Source organism: Ictalurus punctatus, chromosome 20 (genome assembly GCF_001660625.3).
Source record: "Ictalurus punctatus breed USDA103 chromosome 20, Coco_2.0, whole genome shotgun sequence".
Lineage (NCBI taxonomy): Eukaryota > Metazoa > Chordata > Actinopteri > Siluriformes > Ictaluridae > Ictalurus > Ictalurus punctatus.
This window is the reverse complement of record NC_030435.2, coordinates 7759498-7783607: the sequence shown is the minus strand read 5'-3', so window position 1 is coordinate 7783607 and position 24110 is coordinate 7759498. Positions and strand designations below refer to the sequence as shown.

The following is a 24110-nucleotide window of genomic DNA, read 5'->3' as shown; positions in this document are numbered from 1 at the left end:
AGTATACACAAAAACAGAACAACTGTATTTTGCTCAAATGCCTCAAAATAGTCTGTATGGAAAAATAATAGAAAAGAAGTACACATAATTAACTAGTAGTGTGTGTCTAATTTTGTAACTGATAGAAATAGACCTGATAAATAAAAAAAGGCAATGACAAGGTTAGGGCCAGGGAATTAGAGACTGGCAGCATGTGCTAATGTGGCATAAAACAGACATGCAGCGTTCCTGCCTGTCAGTCCAAACACTTAAAGTTGATGTACTAAGTGTTTAAATGTGTGTGTGTGTGTGTGTGTGTGTGTGTGTGTGTGTGTGTGTGTGTGTGTGTGTGTGTGTGTGTGTGTGTGTGTGTGTGTGTGTGTGTGTGTGTGTGTGTGTGTGTGTGTGTGCGTGTGCGCGTGTGCGCATGTGCACATGCACACATTTTTGGAATACTCATAGGACATGTGTGACCTCATAGCATTGGAGTGGTAGAGGCTATAAATTAGATGTCAGCACTTGCCTAGGTCTTAGTGCAATAAAGTACAGCCATTGTACCTGCTATTGAGTGAGTTTTCCCAATGTTTACCACAGACCTCTTATTTTTCACATTTCACTATGTTCTTACAATGCTTCTAATTCAACATGCCTATACTTGTTTATTATGTGCTGATGCATTGCAAAAATGTGGATTGGTTTGACCTTTTCTCTTTTTCTTTTTTCTTAAATTTTAGGTTTTATAACAAAGCACTGGAATTTTCACCATTCTCTGTATCCAGTAAGACATAAATCAGTAAGTGCATTTCTGTTTATATGAAACCTGCAGTGCAGATGCATTTGCAATAGTCACTGAAATATTGTTGCAATATATTAATTTTATTATTCATTAATCACTTTTACCAATTTGACATTTTCTTAGAATAAGTATGGGGGATGCTGAGTTTGGGGTGGCAGGCCCTTACCTGCGGAAGTCTGAAAAGGAACGTTTAGAGGCACAGACTCGTATTTTTGACATGAAGAAAGAATGTTTTGTGCCTGATCCTGTGGAGGAGTTTGTTAAGGCCACAATTACCAGTCGTGAAGGAGATAAAGTGACTGTAGAGACTGAATCAGGGAAGGTCAGCTTGAAAACAATGTGCCTTTTATATTTCTATTTGAATAAATACATATTACATGAATACAAGTTGCTTTCAAATATCTAACATTTAAATGAAAATGGAATGCTTTTGAGTTTAAAAGTATAAAAATAAACTGCATATATACACAAAAAGATCTTTAAAATTGTAAATATTAGATGTGTGATAGAAATACAGATAAAAATTGTGGAAATTAGAAATGTGATCCAGCTAAATTTTTATTTTTTTTTCTAAGTTGAAAAGGAATTTATTGGCATCTAGTGGAACTAGTTATGCACTATATGTACTACATCTTGTACTCCCTATGGATATAATTTTGGAAATTTTAATATAAAATGAATATAAATTTTTTTTTTTAAATATGGGTAAAGTCTATAAGTAACGTCTATAAAGACAAATAAAGTCTTCAAATAAAGACAGCATTATAACCAAACAGAGTCTAAACCAGATACCAATAAGTCAGCAATTTGACTTTTTAACAAAAGCATTAAAATAGCTCCAATATTGGTTCCATGCTTTGACATGTCGTGTCTATAACAAACATGCTCTGTACATTGTACAGGCATAGTAGAAACCTGAAAGAATTTTTCTTGTTTGTTCAACATTGACATTTTAAATATTACACATTATAAATCATACAAATTACCAAACTAAAGCAATGAAAATATAAATAAAAAAAGAATGAAAGCTATTCTTAAATGTTCACAATTAAATTAAAAAATACAATAAAATAAGTTACAGGATTTATATATATATATATATATATATATATATATATATATATATATATATATATATATATATATATATATATATATTGCATATAAAGATAGTTAAACCGTTTTCAGTAAGTTTCGTCATGTCCAGAAAGTAATATTCTGATCACCATAATTTTTCTTTTAGACATTGACATTTAAGGACAGCCAGATTCTGCAACAGAATCCTCCAAAGTTTGACAAAATTGAAGACATGGCCATGCTGACTTTCCTGCATGAGCCAGCTGTACTGTATAATCTCAAAGAGCGTTATGCTGCTTGGATGATCTATGTAAGTAAATAAAGTTGATTCAATCCCATTGAACACTTTCATTATTGTTTAAAATATCTAACAGAATGCATATGTATTTTTTATTTATTTTTTTTTTCTCAAAGACCTATTCAGGGCTGTTTTGTGTCACTGTCAACCCCTACAAGTGGCTGCCAGTGTATAATCAGGAAGTGGTTATAGCTTATAGGGGCAAGAAGAGGAGTGAAGCACCACCTCACATTTTCTCCATTTCTGATAATGCATACCAGTATATGTTGTCAGGTAAATGATAATCAAGTAACAATAGTTATTTCTACTGCACTGATAAATAATACCATTAAGTTAATATTAACACTAATTTAACTTAAGTTAATTTAACTTAACTTTTCTAAATAAATCAAACCACAATAAAGTGATGGACTGATGTGCATGTCCTTTAGATGTCCTACCTTTTATGACTATAAATTGTTATTAATGTTTAGGGAATACTTTGGGGGGAAAATGCTGTCTAAATTTTCTAATTATATACAAATCTCCCATTTTCAAAAAGTCTACCATTAACTGTTTGGAAATTAAATGTCATTCCTTACAAATAATATATTAAGGTGCTTTTTGCAGTGTGTAATAGATAATACTCTTTCTTTCTTCACATAGACCGTGAAAACCAGTCACTCTTGATCACGTAAGTTACTAACAAGCCATGTGTTTATAACATACTGAGTGCTATATCTCACATATTTTTTTCTAAAGGCTTCTAAAAGAACACTATATATAATTTATTCACACATTATATTCATATATTAATAGTTGTCAATTATAGAAATTGACAGTTGGGACTAAGTATTACATGTTAGGACATGTATTGGAGTGCAACGTCAGTTCTTTTGTTTTTGCTATACACTGAAGACATTCAGGTTTGAGATCAAAAGGTGAATATGAGACAGTAGATCAGAATTGAACATGTGACTGACAGGTGTTTCTTGTTGCCCAGGTGTGCCCTGTTAGATTGAACAGATGTGTGCCCTGTTAGATTGATAGTTTTAAACAATCAATAGCTCTGAATGTCTACTTAAGCAATATCACATAAGCAAGTATGGAAGTAATTTGCGGACAATTTTCAAAAGCAAATGCAAACTGTATTTGCAGTTGCGTTTCCTACTGTGGACACATAAACTGTGACCGCAAAATACTTCCATGAAAAAGAGTGTGGGTGTACTGTATATCATTATGACTGTGATTACCTACTGTACTTGCCCTGCAACCAAATCACATCCATGCTGATATTCAGGATACCCGCACTCATGCTTGTGCAATATTGCTTAAATAGACATTCAGAGTTATTAATTGTTCAAACAATCAATCTAACAGGCCGCACCTGGGCACTGAGAAACACCTGTCAATGTTTATATGCCTTACTTTCTACCTTGCAACTAATATGTTCATATGTAGTGGAGAATCCGGTGCTGGGAAAACTGTAAACACCAAAAGAGTCATTCAGTACTTTGCCAGTATTGCAGCAAGTGGGACAAAGAAGGACTTACCTGGTCAAAACAAGGTTTCCATTTACATACTTTCATATATAAACTATATAATATGTAATAATTATGTATGTGTACAGTACCCTCCATTAATATTGGCACCCTTGGTAAATATGAGCAAAGAAGGCTGTTCAAAAAATTAACAAAAATACTCTGCTCTCATGGATATCAAACAAATTGCAAACAAAACAGGTTAATTAAAAAAAAAAAAAAAACGAAAAAAAAAAAGCTAAATATAGTTGTGTAACAATTATTGGCACCGTTTAGTCAGTACTTTGTTCTACCTCCCTTTGCCAAGATAACAGCTCTGAGTCTTCTCCTATAATGCTTGATGAGGTTGGAGAATAGATGGCAAAGGATCTGAGACCATTCCTCCATGCAGAATCTCTCCAGATCCTTCAAATTTCAAGGTCAACTCTGGTGGACTCTCCTCTTCAGTTCACCCCACAGGTTTTATATGGGTTTCAAGTCAGGGGATGACTCAGATGGTCATGGCAGGACCTTGATTTTGTGGTCAGTAAACCATTTTTGTGTTGATTTTGATGTATGTTTTGGATCATTGTCCTGCTGGAAGATCCAACTATGACACATTTTAAGCTTTCTGGCAGAGGCAGTCAGGTTTTCATTTAATTTCTGCTGATATTTGTCCATGATTCCATGTATCCTAACAAAATGTCCAGGTTCTCTGGCAGAAAAACTGCCCCAAAACAGTTTTTCAGAAAAGCTTCCACCATATTTAACCGTGGGCATGAGGTATTTTACCATATGGATACCTCTCTGTGTGTGCCAAAACCACCTCTGGTGTTTATTGCCAAAAAGCTCTATTTTGGTGGTCATCTGACCATAGAACCCGATCCCATTTGAAGTTCTAGTAGTGTCTGGCAAACTGAAGATGCTTGAATTTGTTTTTGCATGAAAGTAGAGACTTTTTTTTTTTTAAAAAAAAACATTCCAAACAACTTGTGGTGATGTAGGTGACTTCGGATTGTAGTTTTGGAGACTTTCTGACCCCAACATGCAATTAACTCCTACAATTCTCCAGCTGTGATCCTTGGAGATTTTATGGCCACTCAAACCATCCTCTTCACAGTGCATTAAGACAATATAGACACATGTCTAATTCCAGGTTGATTGAACATTTCCAGTTGACTGGAACTTTTTAATTATTGCCCTGATTGTGGAAATGGGCATTTTCAATGCTTGTGCTATTTTCTTATAGCCATTTTCCATTTTGTGGAGCTTAGCAACCATTTGCTGCACATCACCGCTATGTTCCTTGGTCTTACCCATTCTTATGAATGACTAAGGGAATTTGGCATACGTGTTACCTCATATTTATACCCCTGTGATACAGGAAGTCATGGTTGAACAATTTCCTGTTCCTAGTCACCCAGGCGTAGTAAAAAAATAAAAAAATAAATAATAAAAAAAGGGAATATACTTCAAATATATTTTTCTCATATAAATTCAGAGGGGTGACAATAATTCTTGCACACCTATATTTAACGAAGATATTTTTTGATGTTCCTGTTTGGTATCCAAGAGAGCAGAGACAAACAACAAAGACAATTTTTCACAGCCATCTTTGCTCATATTTACCATGGGTGCCAATATTAGTGGAAAGCACTGCATGTGTGTGTGTGTCTATCTATCTATCTATCTATCTATCTATATAGATAGATAGATTTTTTTTTTTATTATCTAGCAATTAAATCATTTGGTATACATTCTCTTTTTCAGGGAACTTTGGAAGACCAAATCATCCAGGCTAACCCTGCGCTGGAGGCCTTTGGCAATGCAAAGACTATTAGAAATGATAATTCCTCAAGATTTGTAGGATAAATGTTTATCATTATGCTTTTAATAGTACACCAATATTTCTCTTTTGTGTAAAATGCTTTGATATTTTTATTTCAATTATATTCTTCAGGGCAAATTTATCAGAATTCACTTCGACACCAGAGGGAAACTGGCATCAGCTGACATTGAAACATGTGTGTTATTCCTCACCTCTTGTAAAATTGTCTAAAACTTTTAAGATTGCAAAGTCACTAATGTCATTAATCAGTTGATACAGACAATAATAAATTTTTGTTTTTTTGCACCGTTAAATTAATTTCTTGCCATATCAGTGTATTTGTAAATACATGTATTTCTTATTTTTACATATTTGCCATAGCACTTATGCTACACTCTTCTTTACTAAGATCTCCTGGAGAAATCTCGAGTGACCTTTCAGCTCAAGGCAGAGAGAGATTATCACATATTCTATCAAATCTTGTCAAACAAGAAACCAGAGATACTTGGTTAGTACATAGAAGCAATGAAATCCATAAAAATGAAACACCTTCAATATCCATAAAGATGTCGAGAAAATGGCATAATATTCTTCTTTCCTACAGAGATGCTATTGGTGACACCAAACCCCTATGACTATGCATTCATCTCTCAGGGAGAAACCACAGTTCCTTCCATTGATGATGCTGAAGAGTTAATGGCAACTGATGTAAGTCTCTATATTCAAGCAATTTGTTTTCAGATATCTATCAAAAATCATCAAATATCCTTTCACTGGAACTAAGGGGCCCAAACATGTTCCAGAATGGCAATGCCCTTGTGCACCAAATGAGCACTATAAAGACATGGTTAAGCAATGTTTGTATAAAAGAATTTGAGTGGCCTGCACAGAGCCCTGACCTTAACCCTAATGATCACCTTTGGGGTGAATTGGAATGCTGAATGCATGTCAGGCCTCCACACCTGTCATCAGAGTGTGACCTCACTAATGCTCTTGTGGCTGAATGAGCACAAATCCCCACAGCGACGTTCCATAATCTAGTGGAAAGCCTTCCCCAAGAGATTGGGGGGAGATTTTGGTTGTTATAATCATTAAAGTGAATTACTGAATTACTGAATCTTCTTTCAGATTTACGACTAGAGGTATATTGCCAAATGTTTGTGGACACCTAACCAATCACACTCATATGTGCTTGTTGAACACTCCATTATAGATTTAGTCCTCCTTTGCTGTTATAATAACCATAGTTAATATTGATAGATTGTCAATAAGAGAGCAATTATATATATATATATATATATATATATATATATATATATATATATATATATATATATATATATATATATATTTGCTCTCTTATTGACATTCTATTTGTTATCATCTGTAACATTTGTTTTAAGGATTAATATCTTTCTTTTGTTAATGTGGTTATGTACTTTGCTTTTCATTTCATTGCTTCATTTACAGAATGCTTTCGATGTACTGGGTTTCACACAAGAGGAAAAAAACTCAATATACAAGCTTACTGGAGCCATTATGCACTTTGGTAACATGAAATACAAGCAAAAGCAGCGTGAAGAGCAGGCAGAAGCTGATGGAACTGAGGGTATGTATAATGCATGTTGCCACAAGAAATGAATGATCTATCACAGTTTAATACAGAAATCTTAATTTATTTTTAGATGCAGACAAAGCTGCTTATCTGATGGGCCTGAACTCTTCTGACCTCATAAAAGGTTTGTGTCATCCAAGAGTTAAAGTAGGCAATGAGTGGGTGACCAAAGGACAAAATGTCCAACAGGTAAGCAAATCTTTATCGCATTACCTTCAAAAATAAACAACAAAAATAATACTTTGAAGTAAGTACTTCTTACATCTTTTTTGACTCCTTATGCTGGTTCTTAAAGGTGAACTATGCCATTGGTGCTCTGTCCAAAGCATTATATGAAAAAATGTTCCACTGGATGGTGGTGAGAATCAACCAGTCTCTGGAAACAAAGCAACCACGTCAGTATTTCATTGGTGTATTGGACATTGCTGGTTTTGAGATTTTTGAAGTGAGTTCATGAATACACAAAATCATACATACAGTATCCTCTTAGAACACTTAGGATATAAGGTGTAATAATCTGTATGATTTAAACATTTAACATGTTAATATTACCACAGTAATCAGATGACATTGTTGAATAAAGTCTTTTGTATAAAGCATGCTACTTTAATTACAACCGAGTTTTTACTCAGTTTCACTTAGAATGGACTTAATGCAAACACACACTGAACAGATTTCCTTCTTTGTGACTGTATTAGTCGCTTGTATTTATAATATTCTGTACTCTTAGGTATGATTGTTGCAATAAACAGAATTTTAGGTGGAATTATTAGATATTTTATTTCAGTTAAATGTATTTTGAGGACATGGTTTATGATGAAAGTTTGTAACTGAAATTGAGCAGAAGCCTATGAAAACTGGTTTGATTTTGGACAACTGTGAAGTTGACACTCTAATGTAACCTTTGTTCAATGTTTGGTAGATGTCAGATACAGTAGGAATTCTTGTGACATTGACAAAGAAGTTGATGTCAATACATGAATACATTCAATCAATTCATCAATATATTCATATATTTACAGTTAAACACTTTTGAGCAACTCTGCATTAATTTTACAAATGAGAAACTGCAACAGTTTTTCAACCATCACATGTTTGTGCTGGAACAAGAAGAGTACAAGAAAGAAGGGATAGAGTGGACATTCATTGACTTTGGCATGGACTTACAAGCCTGCATTGATCTGATTGAGAAGGTGGGTAATTAATAGGTTTCAAACAATAGTTTAATAAATAATAAATGTTTAAAAGACAAGCAGTATAGTTTTACTCTTTGTGCTATGATTATTCTCATAGATATAATGGTTAATATTTACTCACTGATAATGTAAACAGTTTGTTTTGTTTTGTTTTAGCCCATGGGTATCATGTCTATCCTTGAAGAGGAATGCATGTTCCCCAAAGCCACAGATGCCACCTTTAAAGCAAAGCTTTATGACAACCATTTGGGGAAATCAAGTAACTTCCAGAAGCCAAGGATTATAAAGGGGAAGCCAGAGGCTCACTTTGCCCTTGTTCACTATGCTGGCACTGTGGACTACAACATCATCAACTGGCTCATAAAGAACAAGGATCCATTAAATGAAACTGTAGTAGGACTCTACCAAAAATCTTCACTGAAACTGCTGGCTTTACTGTTTGCAAACTATGCTGGAGTAGACACAGGTAAGCAAAGATGGTTCTACTGCACCTTACTAGGTGTGGTGAGAAACACCTGGATATCATGTGCGCATGGACATGCATGCTGAAACCTTGCAAAACCATCACAAAGTGACATGTTTGTCCTACCGCCATCTTTTGCTTTCTTCTTCCCACCTTATATACATGTCAGATCACATGTACATTATATGGGGTTATCAGCTTAGCAGCTAGTGACTAAGATTGGAGCTATAGGTTATCTGTCATCAAAAGGTGGCAATAGCCTCCTATCATCTCTTTGGTTGCAAGGAATGCATTTTTTTTTTTAAATAACTTTTTAGTACTTTTATAGTCATAGCTGTGGTATTCTGTGCTATGCCAGCTAGCTTTGAGTTGGCTTTCCCTCTTCAGCATTGCATTTAGCATAGTATTTAGCATCATTAGTTATTTGAGCAAACTTGCTATTGCCTTTTTGCTCAGTAGCAGTACTTCTATCTCTTGGTCCCCACTGGGTCAGGTTTTCACTTGGCACTATCACTTCTTCTCTCATTTTATGAGCTCTAGCCAACCAGAAGTCCTATGACTGTTAGTTGGTGACACGGTTGAGTGGTTTTCCCTCACTTTACCATGCACTTTGTCTACAAGTTAGCTGGATTCCTCTAACTGACAATACTGGGGCTGGAATCAGGTTTTCCTCCATTCATTACTCATTCTTCCTGCCAGGTCAAGTTCTTCCACATCATCCACTTAGAGTATTCCAACTCCCCCATTGTCTAACCAACCAGTGGGCTGAGTTGCCTTCTGCCAGCTCACAGCTGACATGTCCTAGATTCGCTGTGGTAGTCACACTTAAAATTGCAGTGGTCTAAGTGGAACAGATAATGCTATACCACCCATAGCCTCAACTGCACTGAAGCTCTGTGGTGCACATTCTAGCTAATATGATGGATAACAAGCAGGTCAGACTGGGACACATGCCTGCCATTGATGCCTGTATCGAGTTGCTAGTGGCCTTACTAGATGAAGCATTATGCCCAGATATGCTCTGCCCAAGTGTTGAATACAGCGTCACTGATTGTGTGTTGCATGTACTAACAGTAGGTTAGCTTTTTTGTTTACTGCTAGCATTGGAACTATCATGTACTGTACAGAAGTTGAAGTACCACCCTCTGTCAGAGTGCTGGCACCTCGCACCTAGACATGGGAGCCAGGATATGAAGCAACTTTCCGTCTCTTCATGTTACCAAGTGTTGTTAACACAATCTGTGCTGCCAGACATGATTTGCCAAACAGCCCTGCCTTTTTGGACTCATGAAACCAGTTCGACCAAATGGACCACCAACAGCACATCTTACGTAGCAGTTAGTCCGCAAAGGTCCATTTACCATCACTGCCTCAGGCCTTGAGGCATTTAAGTGCCCCCTACCCCATCCATTCCTTATGAAGATAACTCATTTGTTGAGGATATACAATGGTAGACTGTTGGGACAGGATGGACTGACCTACAATTGGCCTCACCCTCTACCATGTAATTTTCTTCCCATTCTGCTAATTCTTCCCACATTGGTCTATTACTACACTGGGAAGAATCAGCAGCTTTGCGGATAACTGTCAGCTCTAAACCAATGTCGACCTGATGAGAACACAGCAAGAAGAAGCATTTTTCCTAGCCACCCTTGTTCAGTCTTTTTCTGATTGTGGTATCATGAACATAAACATTAAATGTGCTTACAGAGGCCTGTAGATCACATGCTGTAGCTCTAGGGTTCTAAATTAATAGAGGTAGTCACACTTCTTGATAGTGAACTAATCTTGTGCATTTCATTAGTAACACCTGGCTGCTAATCACTCTCTTAATGATTGTGGAAGTAACAATTGTGTACTTACTTTTTTTCTTACCTGCTTTCTGAATGTTTTTTTTTACTTTGGGAAAAAAGACTACATATTGAGTTATGTATCTGTTGTGCTTTTGTGTCAGCTGATTTTATTTGTTTGTTTATAGCAGTTGGTGTGGACCACACAAATGTTATTTTGGCCCTGATAAATAGAATATAGAATTGAAGGAGGGTGTGCATTCTTTTTCTCATGACTGTATATGTATATGTAACAATTTAATCCAGAAATCAAATAAAAACAGTAAGAATCAAAACACAGGGATAACCCCAATACATAAAAAAAGAAATCAGAAGTCTGAGTATGATGTCTTTTGGGGGCAAACTGTGTAGTTGATGGATACTGTTGTGACAGCTATGGTAGACTGTTTTGCTTCTTTGGAGCTCTTAAGTTACCTCATATAACTTTGAAAACACATATAAAATGCTGAATGGCACTAAAACATAATGGTAATATTTTTTCAGCATTGGCTGATTCTGGCAAAAAAGAAAAGAAGAAGAAAGGATCATCTTTCCAGACAGTGTCAGCACTTCACAGGGTATGTGCACAGAGAATACGTCCAAAGTGCCATGACCTTTTTCTGTTAGTTGTACTATCCCTATTAACTACATTAATATTGCTGACTTTCAGGAAAATCTTAATAAGCTAATGACAAATTTGCGCTCAACTCATCCACACTTTGTACGCTGCATCATTCCCAATGAGTCCAAGACTCCTGGTGCAATGGAAAACCCCCTTGTTATGCATCAGCTTCGCTGCAATGGTGTGCTTGAAGGTATCAGGATCTGCAGGAAGGGTTTCCCCAACAGAATCCTTTATGGAGATTTCAAACAGAGGTACTGGAATGTAACCTAAGTAGCATACTCATGATAAACTATGTAACAAACTTGCACTTGTAATATTTCTGAGCACTTTCTCATGTAATTTTGCAGATACCGCATCCTTAACCCATCTGCAATCCCAGAGGGACAGTTCATTGACAGCAAGAAGGGGGCTGAAAAACTGTTGGCTTCACTTGATGTGGATATCCAACAGTACAAATTTGGGCACACAAAGGTAAACGTTTGAGTTATTAAAATTTTCTGTCAAAAGTGCTTCAACAAAATTAGAGGTGATTAAATATATTTTTTCAGGTGTTTTTCAAAGCTGGCCTGTTAGGTCAATTGGAGGAAATGCGAGATGAACGACTATCTAAAATATTAACAGGAATCCAAGCCAGGTCTCGTGGGCTTCTCTCAAGATTTGAGTATCAGAAGATGGTGGAACGCAGGTATGTCTGTCAAGACAATTTTTTTAATTCACATTTTTGTAAACTTTTAATGTGTTAATTTTTTTCTTTCTGCCCAAAAGAGATGCCTTGCTTGTTATACAGTGGAATGTGCGTGCATTCATGAGTGTTAAAAACTGGCCATGGATGAAGCTGTATTTCAAGATCAAACCATTACTGAGATCTGCTGAAGCAGAGAAGGAGATGGCCAACATGAAAGAGGAATTCCTGAAACTCAAGGAGGCTTATGCCAAATCTGAAGCTCGTAGAAAAGAACTTGAGGAGAAAATGGTCTCACTTCTCCAAGAGAAGAATGATCTGCAGCTTCAAGTGCAGGCGGTAGGTATAAAATCCACTTTGAAACAGTTGACAAAATAATTAATTTCTAATATTTAATTATGAATATATTTAATTGCTCCAATGCACACAGGAACAAGACAATCTGTGTGATGCTGAGGAAAGGTGTGAAGGGTTAATTAAAAATAAGATCCAGATGGAAGCCAAAGTCAAAGACCTGAACGAAAGACTTGAAGATGAGGAAGAAATGAATGCAGAGCTAACAGCTAAAAAGAGAAAGCTGGAGGATGAGTGCTCTGAGCTCAAGAAAGACATTGATGATCTTGAGTTGACTTTGGCTAAAGTGGAAAAGGAGAAACATGCCACCGAGAATAAGGTTTCTGTACCTCATACATGAAGTTTTACAGTACAACAATATATCAAATTTAAAGGCAATTTTCTCAAAATCTGCTATATCATAGGTGAAGAATCTGACTGAGGAAATGGCAGCTCTGGATGAAATCATAGCCAAGTTAACCAAGGAGAAGAAAGCCCTGCAGGAGGCTCATCAGCAAACCCTGGATGACTTGCAGAGTGAGGAGGACAAAGTCAACACCCTCACCAAAATCAAAGTCAAACTAGAGCAGCAAGTTGATGATGTAAGTGATTAAAAAATGAAATAGCAAATAGATACTTTCCAGAGGTTTAATTTCAATTCTTGGTTTTCATCAGTTAGAGGGATCTCTAGAGCAAGAAAAGAAAGTTCGTATGGATCTCGAAAGGGCAAAGAGAAAGCTGGAGGGTGACTTAAAGTTGGCCCAAGAAAGCATAATGGACCTGGAAAATGACAAACAACAACTAGAGGAACGCCTTAAGAAGTAAGAAAAGAAACGTTTTAACTAATAGGTATTACATGTATATGTGTTCTGATAATAACTTATCTAAAACTGTTTTCTTTAGGAAAGATTTTGAGATCAGCCAGCTGAATAGTAAAATTGAGGATGAGCAAGTCATCATTGCGCAACTACAAAAGAAAATTAAGGAGTTGCAGGTATTTAATTATGTCTTACAGATAAAGTGTGTAATGGATAAAATATAGAACAATGTGTAAGTTTTGTTTATTTTAGGCTCGAGTAGAAGAACTGGAGGAAGAGCTTGAGGCCGAAAGAGCTGCCAGAGCTAAGGTGGAGAAACAGAGGGCAGATTTGGCAAGAGAACTGGAGGAAATAAGTGAGAGACTGGAAGAGGCTGGAGGAGCTACTGTGGCTCAGATTGAAATGAACAAAAAAAGGGAGGCCGAGTTTCAGAAACTGCGCAGAGACCTTGAAGAGGCGACTCTGCACCATGAAGCCACAGCTGCCACACTTAGAAAGAAACAAGCTGATAGTGTGGCTGAACTGGGTGAGCAGATAGATAACTTGCAGAGGATCAAACAAAAATTAGAGAAAGAGAAGAGTGAGCTTAAACTGGAGCTAGATGATGTGGTCTCCAGCATGGAACAGATTGTCAAGTCCAAAGTAAGTTCTCAGTGAATATTTAATGTAATTAATAATGTAAAATGTGAAATTCCAAATAATACTTTCTTAGATCATGCATTCTGACTAACACCCTATTCAGTTCTTTGGTCTGTTGCCCTGGGGATCCCTTAAATTTAAGTGCCTTTGTAGAAACCAATGTTTTTTCTGTGTAGAAACCTTTGTATGGCACTACAGAAATAAATTTATTATAAATAAATTTAGTACACAAGGTATACTAAGTGCCTTACTAAAGGTCCATAAAATGGCTAATACTAGATATTATGTGTCTAGATATAATGCATAATGCACAGCATTAACGCCTGTTTAAGAAAATAATTCATATTTAAAAATTTCATATAACGTGAAATATTTTAAGCAAAATCTAAGCTTATTGATCACAGAAGAAACAGCCACTGAGTTTTTTTTGTGTGTGTGATTCTTCATTGATTCTGCATATTCTTCTATAAGTCACTCTGGAGAAAGGTATCTGGCAAATTCCATACATGTCATTGAAATATATTGATAAAACGTGTGTTCTAATTCAACTAATGCAAACCTTTCATAGTTAGTCCAGTGTTGTGTTTAATACAAGTCTGTACAGATTAATAGGGTTTTTAAAACAACATTTCTTTGCCAGTTGATTTCTGATATTGTTACAAGTAGTTTTTATTTTAGACCTATTAAAAATGTACATTTATTTATGAATGAATGAGGCCATGTTTAATTAAATATATATAAATTTGCTTACCTAAACATAAAAAAATAATATTTTAGAATTTAAAATGATGCCCTCAAAAGAAAATCTTTTAGGGAATAGTTTGTTTTTATTGTTTAACCAAGAAAGCAACACAGACTTTTTACATTTTTTTTATTTTTTATTATTTATTGTATATATATATATATATATATATATATATATATATATATATATATATATATATATATATATATATATATATAGAGAGAGAGAGAGAGAGAGAGAGAGAGAGATAGATAGATAGATAGATAGATAGATAGATATCACTACACAGTAAATTCTAACACAAATCCAGCAATGATCAACATTTGGATAATTCCTTTCTAAATAGGGATAGGAATGAACATGTAAAATTTCATGAATGCAAGCCATCTACAAAACATAAATGTTTGGGTTTTAATATAGTACAAATTATTTTAAAGTAAAATTCATTAAATCTCTTTTTAAAAAAACAAAAAAAATGTGGTTTAATGTGTCTCCACTCTAGTAAGTGTGGTTTGTAAAGTATATACAGGAAATTGACATGTACTGTATCATAATGACAGCTGATGTGTGGTCTACTGTCAAATACATTTCCCTTCATATGCACTTTTGCTAGACTAACCTGGAGAAAATGAGCAGGACTTTGGAGGACCAGCTGAATGAATTCCGAAACAAGTGTGAGGAAAGCCAAAGATCCCTCAATGATTTTGTAACTCAGAAGGCAAAGCTTCAATCTGAGAATGGTATGCTGAGAATGCCACATATATTGTTCTCACTTTACCACATGAAAATTTTTATTTAAATTGAATATTACTATGTTATGAATACCATAGATGAGCTGTCAAGACAGGTAGAAGAAAAGGACTCATTAATCTTTCAGCTTACAAGGGGAAAACAGTCCTATTCTCAACAGCTTGATGATCTAAAAAGGCAGCTTGAAGAGGAGGTTAAGGTAAAGTATTCCAAATTTCATATTCATTTTATGTAAATGTGGACTAAGCTGGTAACATCCAAAGGGCAAAATATCACACTCTTTAATTCAAATTGGAAACAGTAAATATTTCACGTTTGCTTCTAAACAAAGATATGTGTATTGAAGTATATAATGAAAAAAATTACATTACCAATCACAAATTACAAATTTACATTGCCAATCAATCATTTGGATACACCAGAATATTTTTCATGATTTTAAATACATTTTAATAAAGGTTTATGGTTGAAATTTGTAAATTCAAACAAAATTTTTAGTGGTCTCACACACACCATACACAGTACAACGTGCAGTGAAATGCTTTTTACGACTGTCTGTGACATAAAAATAGAATTTACATAAACCAGAATTTACTTGTATACAAGTAGAAAAAGGAAAAATATAATATAAAGGATACAAAAGGTAGATGGCATTAACAGTATGGACTATATTTGGAATAAAGTGCAAATATGTGCAATACAATGCTATGCAACATTGGGCTGAGGTAGTTGCATTGAAATTGCTAACTATATAAAAAATATTTATAACTACGGAGGTAATTCGGGTATATTAACAGGAATGCATGGGGTTGTGAGAGTTATGCAAACAAATCCAAGATCTGGTCCTAGGTGTTATCTTGGTTGAGGAATCTCAATAGCCGGTGGCAAGAAGCTTCTCCTCATAATCTCTGTGTTGGCCTTCAGGGAGCAGAAGCATTTCCCTGACTGCAACAGAGAAAAGAGTCTGTTGTTTGGATGGCTGCATCCTTCACTATCTTCCTGGCCTTAGACCAGCACAGCTTGCTGAATATTTCTTTATTTCTTTCTAAGACACATGTAAATAGTGAATAATAAATTTATTTCTGAAACAAAATATAATGTTCACTTAAAACCAAGTAATTTTTACTTAAAATCAAGTAGTTTTCATTTAGAGCTTTGGACAAAAAAGCCAACAAGTGCACTGCTTATTTGGGGTACTTTAAGAAAAACCTTCTTTGTGAAGGCCTTCTTAGCTTTCTTCATGAAATCGTTTGAGAAGATGCCAAGAGTGTGCAAAGCTTTATTAGGAATACTATTACGACCCCAATTCCAAAAAGGTTGGGAGCCTGTGTAAAATGTAAATAAAAAGAGAATGCAATGATAATAAACCCATATGTTATTCACAGCAGAACATAGAAAACATATCAAATGTTTAAAGTGAGGAAATGCACCATTTTAAGGAAAAAATAAGGACATGTTGAATTTGATGGCCACAACACGTCTCAAAAAAGTTGGTACTTGGGCACCAAAAGGCTGGAAAAGTAAGTCTTACTAAAAAGAAACAGCTGGAGGAACATTTTGCAACTAATTAGATTAATTAGCTACAGGTCAGTAACATGATTAAGTATCATGTAACATGTATGAGAACAAAAAGATTATCTTAGAGAGGTAGAGTCTCTGATTATCCCAAATTATTGATTATCCCAAATGAAAAATGTATATATTCTCTATTACTCCATAAAAGTAATAATATAATTAATGCTACTAACCAACAGTGCCTTGAACTTTCACCTCTTTTCTCAGGCCAAGAATGCCCTTGCCCATGCAGTACAGTCTGCTCGCCATGATTCAGATCTACTCAGAGAACAGTATGAAGAGGAGCAGGAGGCAAAAACAGAGCTGCAGCGTAGTCTCACTAAGGCTAATGCTGAGGTCGCTCAATGGAGAACCAAGTATGAAACTGATGCTATCCAGAGGACAGAAGAACTGGAAGAAGCCAAGTAAGGCATAAACGCCTATGTGAAAATAGTCACAGATTTGATCAATCTTGAGGCTTTATAATTACAATATCAAATATTCACAATAAATTGTAATCTACTGTATGTTAAATCTGTGAATAGTCTGAAGGTATATATAAGTCTCTGATACAGTATGTACAGATGATAAGATAGATGACAAATTAAAGAGGGGAAAATGGTTAAATGAGTAGACAAAAATAACAAGCATAGATGATTCCAGACAGGTGCACTGCATGATGAAGCTAAGCAAATATCATGCTCTAAGGCATGTATAAAAATGCTGAGCATTCCTTGCTGATCTTGATTTTGGATCAAATGGCAAAAGAAAATTATCTAATGAGTTTGGAAGAAGATTATTTCAATCACAACACCTGTTCAACTGGCTAGTGTTTCAATAGGAACAGTGATTATAGTGATATTTAGATCTACACTACAAAAAAATCTTAGCAAGTGAAAATATATTGAATATAGTCACATTTATCTAGTATTTCCTATTATATGATTACAGTAAACCAAATATAAGCTTAATAAACCTATTTTTACACATTTTTACTAATTTCAAGTTTTACATTTTCTTACTCTATTGTCAGATAAATTTGCTCCTCTCTAGAAATAAATGCTTGAATTTATACAAAATTATCTGCCAATAGAACAAGATGTCAAGCCTTCAAACTTGAAATTAGTAAAAAGAAATGCCAAGAAATAGGTTTAAAAATCTTAGATTTGGTTCCTTGTAATTTAATACTAGGAAATACTAGATCAATTTGACTATATTCAAGATATTTTAACTTGGAAAAATGTCATTTTTTGCACTGAATGGGGAAGAAATGTGTATGTTGAAAGCCCAAAATGTGCCAAAAAAATGCTCATTCACTGACCATGATGCTCACACCTTTGTATGATATGTAAACACAGTAGTAATGGAAACACAGTAGAGCAACTGTTCTTAAGGTGACAGTGGCAGTGAAGGAGATGATCAGACTGTCAACAAAAACGGTCTGTGTTAAAAAATAGTGTTAGACAGTGCTCTCCACCACACATTATATAGCAATTTCCCACCTGCCCTTAAAATGTGATCTATACTGACTTGCAGAAAATCTACACAGTATTTACACTATTTTGTTTATACAGGAAAAAACTTGCTCAGCGTTTGCAGGATGCAGAAGAGGCTGTGGAGGCAGTTAATGCTAAATGTTCCTCTCTTGAGAAGACCAAACACCGACTTCAGAATGAAATTGAAGACCTCATGGTGGATATGGAGCGATCAAATGCAGCTGCTGCTGCCTTGGACAAGAAACAAAGGAATTTTGATAAGGTAACTCCAAACAATGGTTTATATAACTAATTACAACTCAATTCCCCCAAATTATTGTAATCTAAAGAATTGATAGAATACTGAGTCCTTGATATTGCAATTATGCTTTAGATGTTTTAATTGAGCATTTCTGATATATATATATATATATATATATATATATATATATATATAAGAAACACTTAGAGTCAGCAGGTGCCATTGTTACAGAGAAAACAATAGGCAATGCACTCCACTGCTCACGTTCACCCCGCAAGACTCCATTACTAAAGAAAAGGCATAACAAAGCTCATTTAAAAATATTGCTACAACTCATTTGGACAAGCCTATGAAATACTGGGAGAGTATAGTCTGGTCAGACGAGAGCAATATTGAACTTTTTGGCTGTCATACTACACACCATGTCTGGAGAAGAAATGGCACTGCACATCACCCTTAAAACACTATACCAGCAGTGAAGTTTGGAGGGGGAAGCATCATGGTGTGGGGCTGTTTTTCATCACATGGTACTGGCAGACTTCATATAATTGAAGGAACGATGAATGGAGCCCTTTACCGGGAGATTCTTGAGAAGAATCTGCTGCCATCCCCCAGGATGATGAAGATGAAACGTGGGTGGACCTTCCAGCAGAACAATGATCCAAAGCATAAAGCAAAGGAAACTCTTAGTTGGTTTCAGAGAAAAAAATCAAGGCATTAGAATGGCCCACTCAATCACCTGACTGACCTGAATCCAACTGAACAAGATTTAAAGACAACATGTTTAGAAGAATGGGCCAAACTCATACTTGAATACTGCAGGAGGTTAATTTCTTCATATAAGAAGCATCTTGAAGCTGTCATTACAAACAAAGGCTTCTCCACTAAGTATTAAATGAATTTCAGTTAGTATGTTCAATACTTTTTCTACTGTGTCATTCCACTTTATTACACATAACCTTATTTATGGACATTAATGTTTGGATTTCTTTATATGTGTGGATTTCTTGAGTTAATTCCAAAGTCTGGTGAAAAGTTCATGTGAATAGCCTCATTGGAAATATATTTACTGAAAAAAATGTTGAAGCGTTCAATACTTATTTCCCCCACTGTGTATGTATTAAATTTTTCTTTTTTTTATTAATTTTTTTCAAGGTCCTTGCTGAGTGGAAGCAGAAATATGAGGAGTCTCAGTGTGAGCTTGAAAGCTCCCAGAAGGAAGCCCGATCTCTGAGTACCGAGCTCTTCAAGTTAAAGAATTCATACGAGGAATCTTTAGATCACCTGGAAACTTTGAAGAGAGAGAATAAGATTCTCCAAGGTACATGAATGAATATGCATATTTTGGGCTAGTGTTTACTATATAATCCAGAGACTTTTTAAAATTGTAATCTTTCTTTTTTTTTAGAGGAGATAAGTGATCTAACTGAACAACTCGGTGAAGGTGGAAAGACAATCCATGAATTAGAGAAGGCCCGTAAACAGCTAGAGCAAGAAAAAACAGACATCCAGTCTGCACTGGAGGAAGCAGAGGTAAAGCAATGAAACAACATTCAGCTGTGAATTTTAAAGTGGCATCATTTTCAAAATTAAATTCTTTTTAAAAATGTATTCCTTTTTTGCAGGGCTCCTTAGAGCATGAAGAGGGAAAAATACTAAGAAGTCAACTGGAACTCAATCAGATAAAGTCTGAAAATGAACGTAAATTGGCTGAAAAAGATGAGGAAATGGAGCAGACAAAGAGAAACTTGCAGAGGACAATTGATACCCTGCAAAGCTCTTTGGAGGCAGAGACTCGTAGTAGGAATGAAGCTTTTAGAGTAAAGAAGAAAATGGAGGGGGATCTTAATGAGATGGAGATCCAACTAAGTCAAGCCAATAGACAGGCTGCAGAGGCTCAAAAACAGCTCAAAATAATTCAATCTAACCTCAAGGCAAGAAGTAGAAGTATTTAAATGGACAAATACAGTATATACTGTAACAAATATCTAAAAACAAACTTTTCTTATTTAGGACTGCCAGATCCAGTTGGATGATTTTATCCATGCCAACGATGATCTGAAGGAGAATACTGCCATTGTAGAGAGACGTAACGTTCTGCTACAGGCAGAAATTGAGGAGCTCCGGAGCCTACTAGAGCAAACGGAGAGAGGACGCAAGCTTGCAGAACAGGAACTACTAGATGTCAGTGAGAGAGTTCAGCTTCTGCATTCACAGGTGAGTCCTACTTCTTTCTTGCATGTCTTATTGCTTTTCCTTGCCATCTTTAATAAATGAGCATCAGCACATCACTGACTTTTCAATTTATAGAATACTAGCCTCCTGAATCAAAAGAAAAAACAAGAAGCTGACATATCCCAGCTTCAATGTGAAGTGGAGGATTCAATACAAGAGTGCAGGAATGCTGAGGAAAAAGCAAAAAAGGCCATCACTGATGCTGCCATGATGGCAGAGGAACTAAAGAAAGAGCAGGATACCAGTGCCCATCTGGAACGGATGAAAAAGAACATGGAACAAACAATTAAGGACCTACAGCAGCGCTTGAATGAAGCAGAGCAAATTGCCATGAAAGGGGGCAAGAAACAAGTGCAGAAGCTGGAGGCCAGGGTGAGTACAGCATTGTATTCAAATTCTACACAAATTGTAAATAATATTGGTAAACAACACTTTATGTTTTTAATATTTGTAGTTTTATTATTTTTAATGTATTATTTTCAAGGAAGAATAAACACATACTTCTTTGTCCAATTACCTTTAAACATTCTTTTGTCCTCAAATTTTCTATAAACAAGCAATGTCATCAGTTCGCTAATCAGACCTTACAGGGTAAAAAGAAATCTGTGAAAACTCTCTACTCCTGTAGCTAGGCTCTGGTCAATTGCCATCAGCTAAATAAGTATGCATCAAACACTTTATAAAGAACACCTGTACACTTACTCGGCTTGGGGTGGCTGTGGCTCAGGTGGTAGAGTGAATTGTCCACTACTCGTATGGTTGGCGGTTCGATTCTCGGCCCACGTGACTCCACATGCTGAAATGTTCTTGGGCAAGACACTTAACCCCAAGTTGCTCCTGATGGCAAGTTAGTGCCTTGCATGGCAGCTCTGTTACCATTGGTGTGTGAGTGTGTGTGTGAATGGGTGAAGGAGATAGTGTAAAAGCGCTTTGAAAACACTAAGGTTAAAAAAGCGCTATATAAGTGCAGACCATTTACTTATTCGTGCAATTATTTAATCATAAAATCATGCAAATACGGGCTAGCAGCTTTGGGTAATGTTCACATCAATATATATGGTGCTATATGCTCCACATATGCTATATGCTATATGCTCCATATATGGTGCTATATGCTGCACTGCACAATATATATGGTGCTATATTTTAGTCAGTACATTTATTTAATATCCTGTGTATATTTTTGTCAAATTTATTTCAGGTAAGAGAATTAGAGAGTGAACTTGAAGCAGAGCAGAAAAGAAGCAGTGAAACTGTGAAGGGAATTCGCAAATATGAACGTCGCATTAAAGAACTTTCCTACCAGGTTTGATTATAAATGTTATTTTTACACTTTTTTCTAATATCTAATCACCAACATTGATCACATTTAAACATATTAATGTTGCTTTATTTTTAACTGATGACCTCTAGTCTGAAGAGGACCGCAAGAACATAGGCCGTCTTCAAGATCTGGTGGACAAGCTGCAACTTAAAGTTAAGGCTTACAAGCGAGCTGCTGAAGATGCTGTAAGTAACCTGATTGATGGAAATGACATAATAATGCTGGAAACATGTAATTAATTTGTTGTGTAAACTTTGTATCATAGGAAGAACAGGCCAATGTTCATCTTGGAAAATTCCGCAAACTGCAGCATGAGCTGGATGAAGCTGAGGAGAGGGCTGACGTCGCTGAGTCCCAGGTCAACAAACTACGTGCAAAGAGCCGTGAACCTGGATCAAAGGTGTGTTTATGGTGTTTTTCAATACAATTTTCACCATCTTCATGTCGATTTGATATGCAATTATCAAATATGTCATTTACAGTATTGTAGACTGCTTTAATATATTACTCTAAATAAGCAAATGACTGGATTTTTTTTTCTCTACATTCTTTTTTTAATACAGAAAGGATTTGATGAAGAGTAAAGCTCTGGACTTTCTCTAAGACTATATGTACCCTCTCCTGCACTGTCCAGCATCAAAAAATAAAGTCACTCAATGCAGTCTGACTAGTGTGTGTTCCCCAAAGATGACCATTAATAGGTGTCCCTGATGGACCTTAACTCAATGTATGTTTATAATCATAAATGGACAAAGTTATGAAGTGAAATATAAATAAACTACATGAACAACCATGAATTTGCATAGGTAATATCTTTCATTGAAAGGTAAAAAGTATAATAAAATTGTAATATTCTAACATAAAAGTAGAATAATTAATCAGTGATATGAAACCTAGCCTTTAGGGTCAAGAGTTGCAAGTATCTAATCTTGGGTCAATAGGTACATCTTTATACAAATTTGTTGGCTGTAGTTTTAAAATCAAGTTCAGTGGTCAGTGAAATGAGTGAAGACAGAGAGTGTTAAAAGAATTAAAGAAATGATAGATGTTTGTTGAACAAAGGATATCATAAGCTGGAGTTATGTGCTTTGAGTCACATCTCAGCATGAAAATTCTAAATGTATAAATCAATTAGTTTTGAATGATGAATGGATGGAAGAAAAGACTAAGGGGTTTGAGTGTTTTTGGTGTGAACTGAAGTCAAATACACATCTGGAATCTACATCTGGACTTACTAGAATGATATATTTATAGTAAAGAAATTGTGAATTTGTGGGTTTGTGTAGAGCAATTATAAAAAATTACTCAGTTACTGTTTTCACATCATCCACTGCTTCATCAGTAAATCATTTCCTGTAAGATTTGGGCATTTTAGCTGGTGGTCCTCCCCTCTTGGCAAGTTTTAAGACAAAGTTGCTTTTTTGTAATCTCAAACTTAACAGGTTAAAATTAAAGGTCATCATTAATTACTTTTACATGTCTCTCTTAGTTTGAACAAAAGTTAATATATTAACTTGCTCTTTTATGACTTTAAAAAGTTAGGAAGAGTAAATAAATCTTAAAAAGTCAGAATTTATCAAGAGAACAGAGTTAAACAAAAATCACATGAACAGCAACTCACCAACACACGTAATCACTGTCATTAGTCTAGGGGTGAGACGAGATGACTATTTTAGGGACCCACAATTGGAGGCGGACACTCAAATTCCATTAGGAAGTATCAATGAAGATCATGTATGGTATACAGTGCCCTCCACTAATATTAGCACCGTTGGTAAATATGAGCAAAGAAGGCTGTGAAAAATTATCTTTTTTCAAGTGGATATTGACTGGTCCTGACATGTCCCATCTGTGGAATGCCTGCAGTTTTAGCAAGCCAATCAGCAAAGCTGATGCGGTGGCCTGGCTAAGCATGATGGTATTCACCACACATTGGCACATGGTGGCTTGCAATCTTAGCGAGTCCAGCTTCATGCTGGTAAACTGTGTGGTCTGCTTTAGTGTTAGGAAGGTGTTTCTGAGCTCTGCACGGGTTGTAACTGAGTCCCTCAATATGACAAATATAGGTGTATTCTGGATGGTCTGCTG

At 35.6% G+C, this 24110-nt stretch overlaps 1 protein-coding gene across 1 annotated transcript; it reads left to right on the top strand.

Annotated features, from left to right (window-relative positions):
* Nucleotides 1-497: 497 nt before the first annotated feature.
* Nucleotides 498-22819, top strand: LOC108280896 (myosin-7). The gene is made up of 39 exons (XM_017496397.3): nucleotides 498-547; nucleotides 714-772; nucleotides 899-1097; nucleotides 2019-2162; nucleotides 2267-2423; nucleotides 2796-2823; nucleotides 3591-3696; nucleotides 5420-5512; nucleotides 5610-5673; nucleotides 5887-5985; nucleotides 6082-6185; nucleotides 6948-7086; nucleotides 7163-7281; nucleotides 7388-7537; nucleotides 8115-8285; nucleotides 8445-8754; nucleotides 11085-11158; nucleotides 11251-11456; nucleotides 11553-11676; nucleotides 11754-11890; nucleotides 11971-12226; nucleotides 12318-12560; nucleotides 12646-12822; nucleotides 12896-13041; nucleotides 13124-13214; nucleotides 13291-13680; nucleotides 15036-15162; nucleotides 15253-15371; nucleotides 16955-17151; nucleotides 18301-18484; nucleotides 19619-19784; nucleotides 19872-19996; nucleotides 20089-20397; nucleotides 20477-20680; nucleotides 20774-21070; nucleotides 21900-22004; nucleotides 22112-22207; nucleotides 22288-22422; nucleotides 22586-22819. The coding sequence occupies exons 3-39, from the start codon at nucleotides 906-908 to the stop codon at nucleotides 22604-22606; spliced, it is 5805 nt and encodes a 1934-aa protein (XP_017351886.1). The 5' UTR covers nucleotides 498-547; nucleotides 714-772; nucleotides 899-905; the 3' UTR covers nucleotides 22607-22819.
* The last annotated feature ends 1291 nt before the right edge of the window (nucleotides 22820-24110 follow it).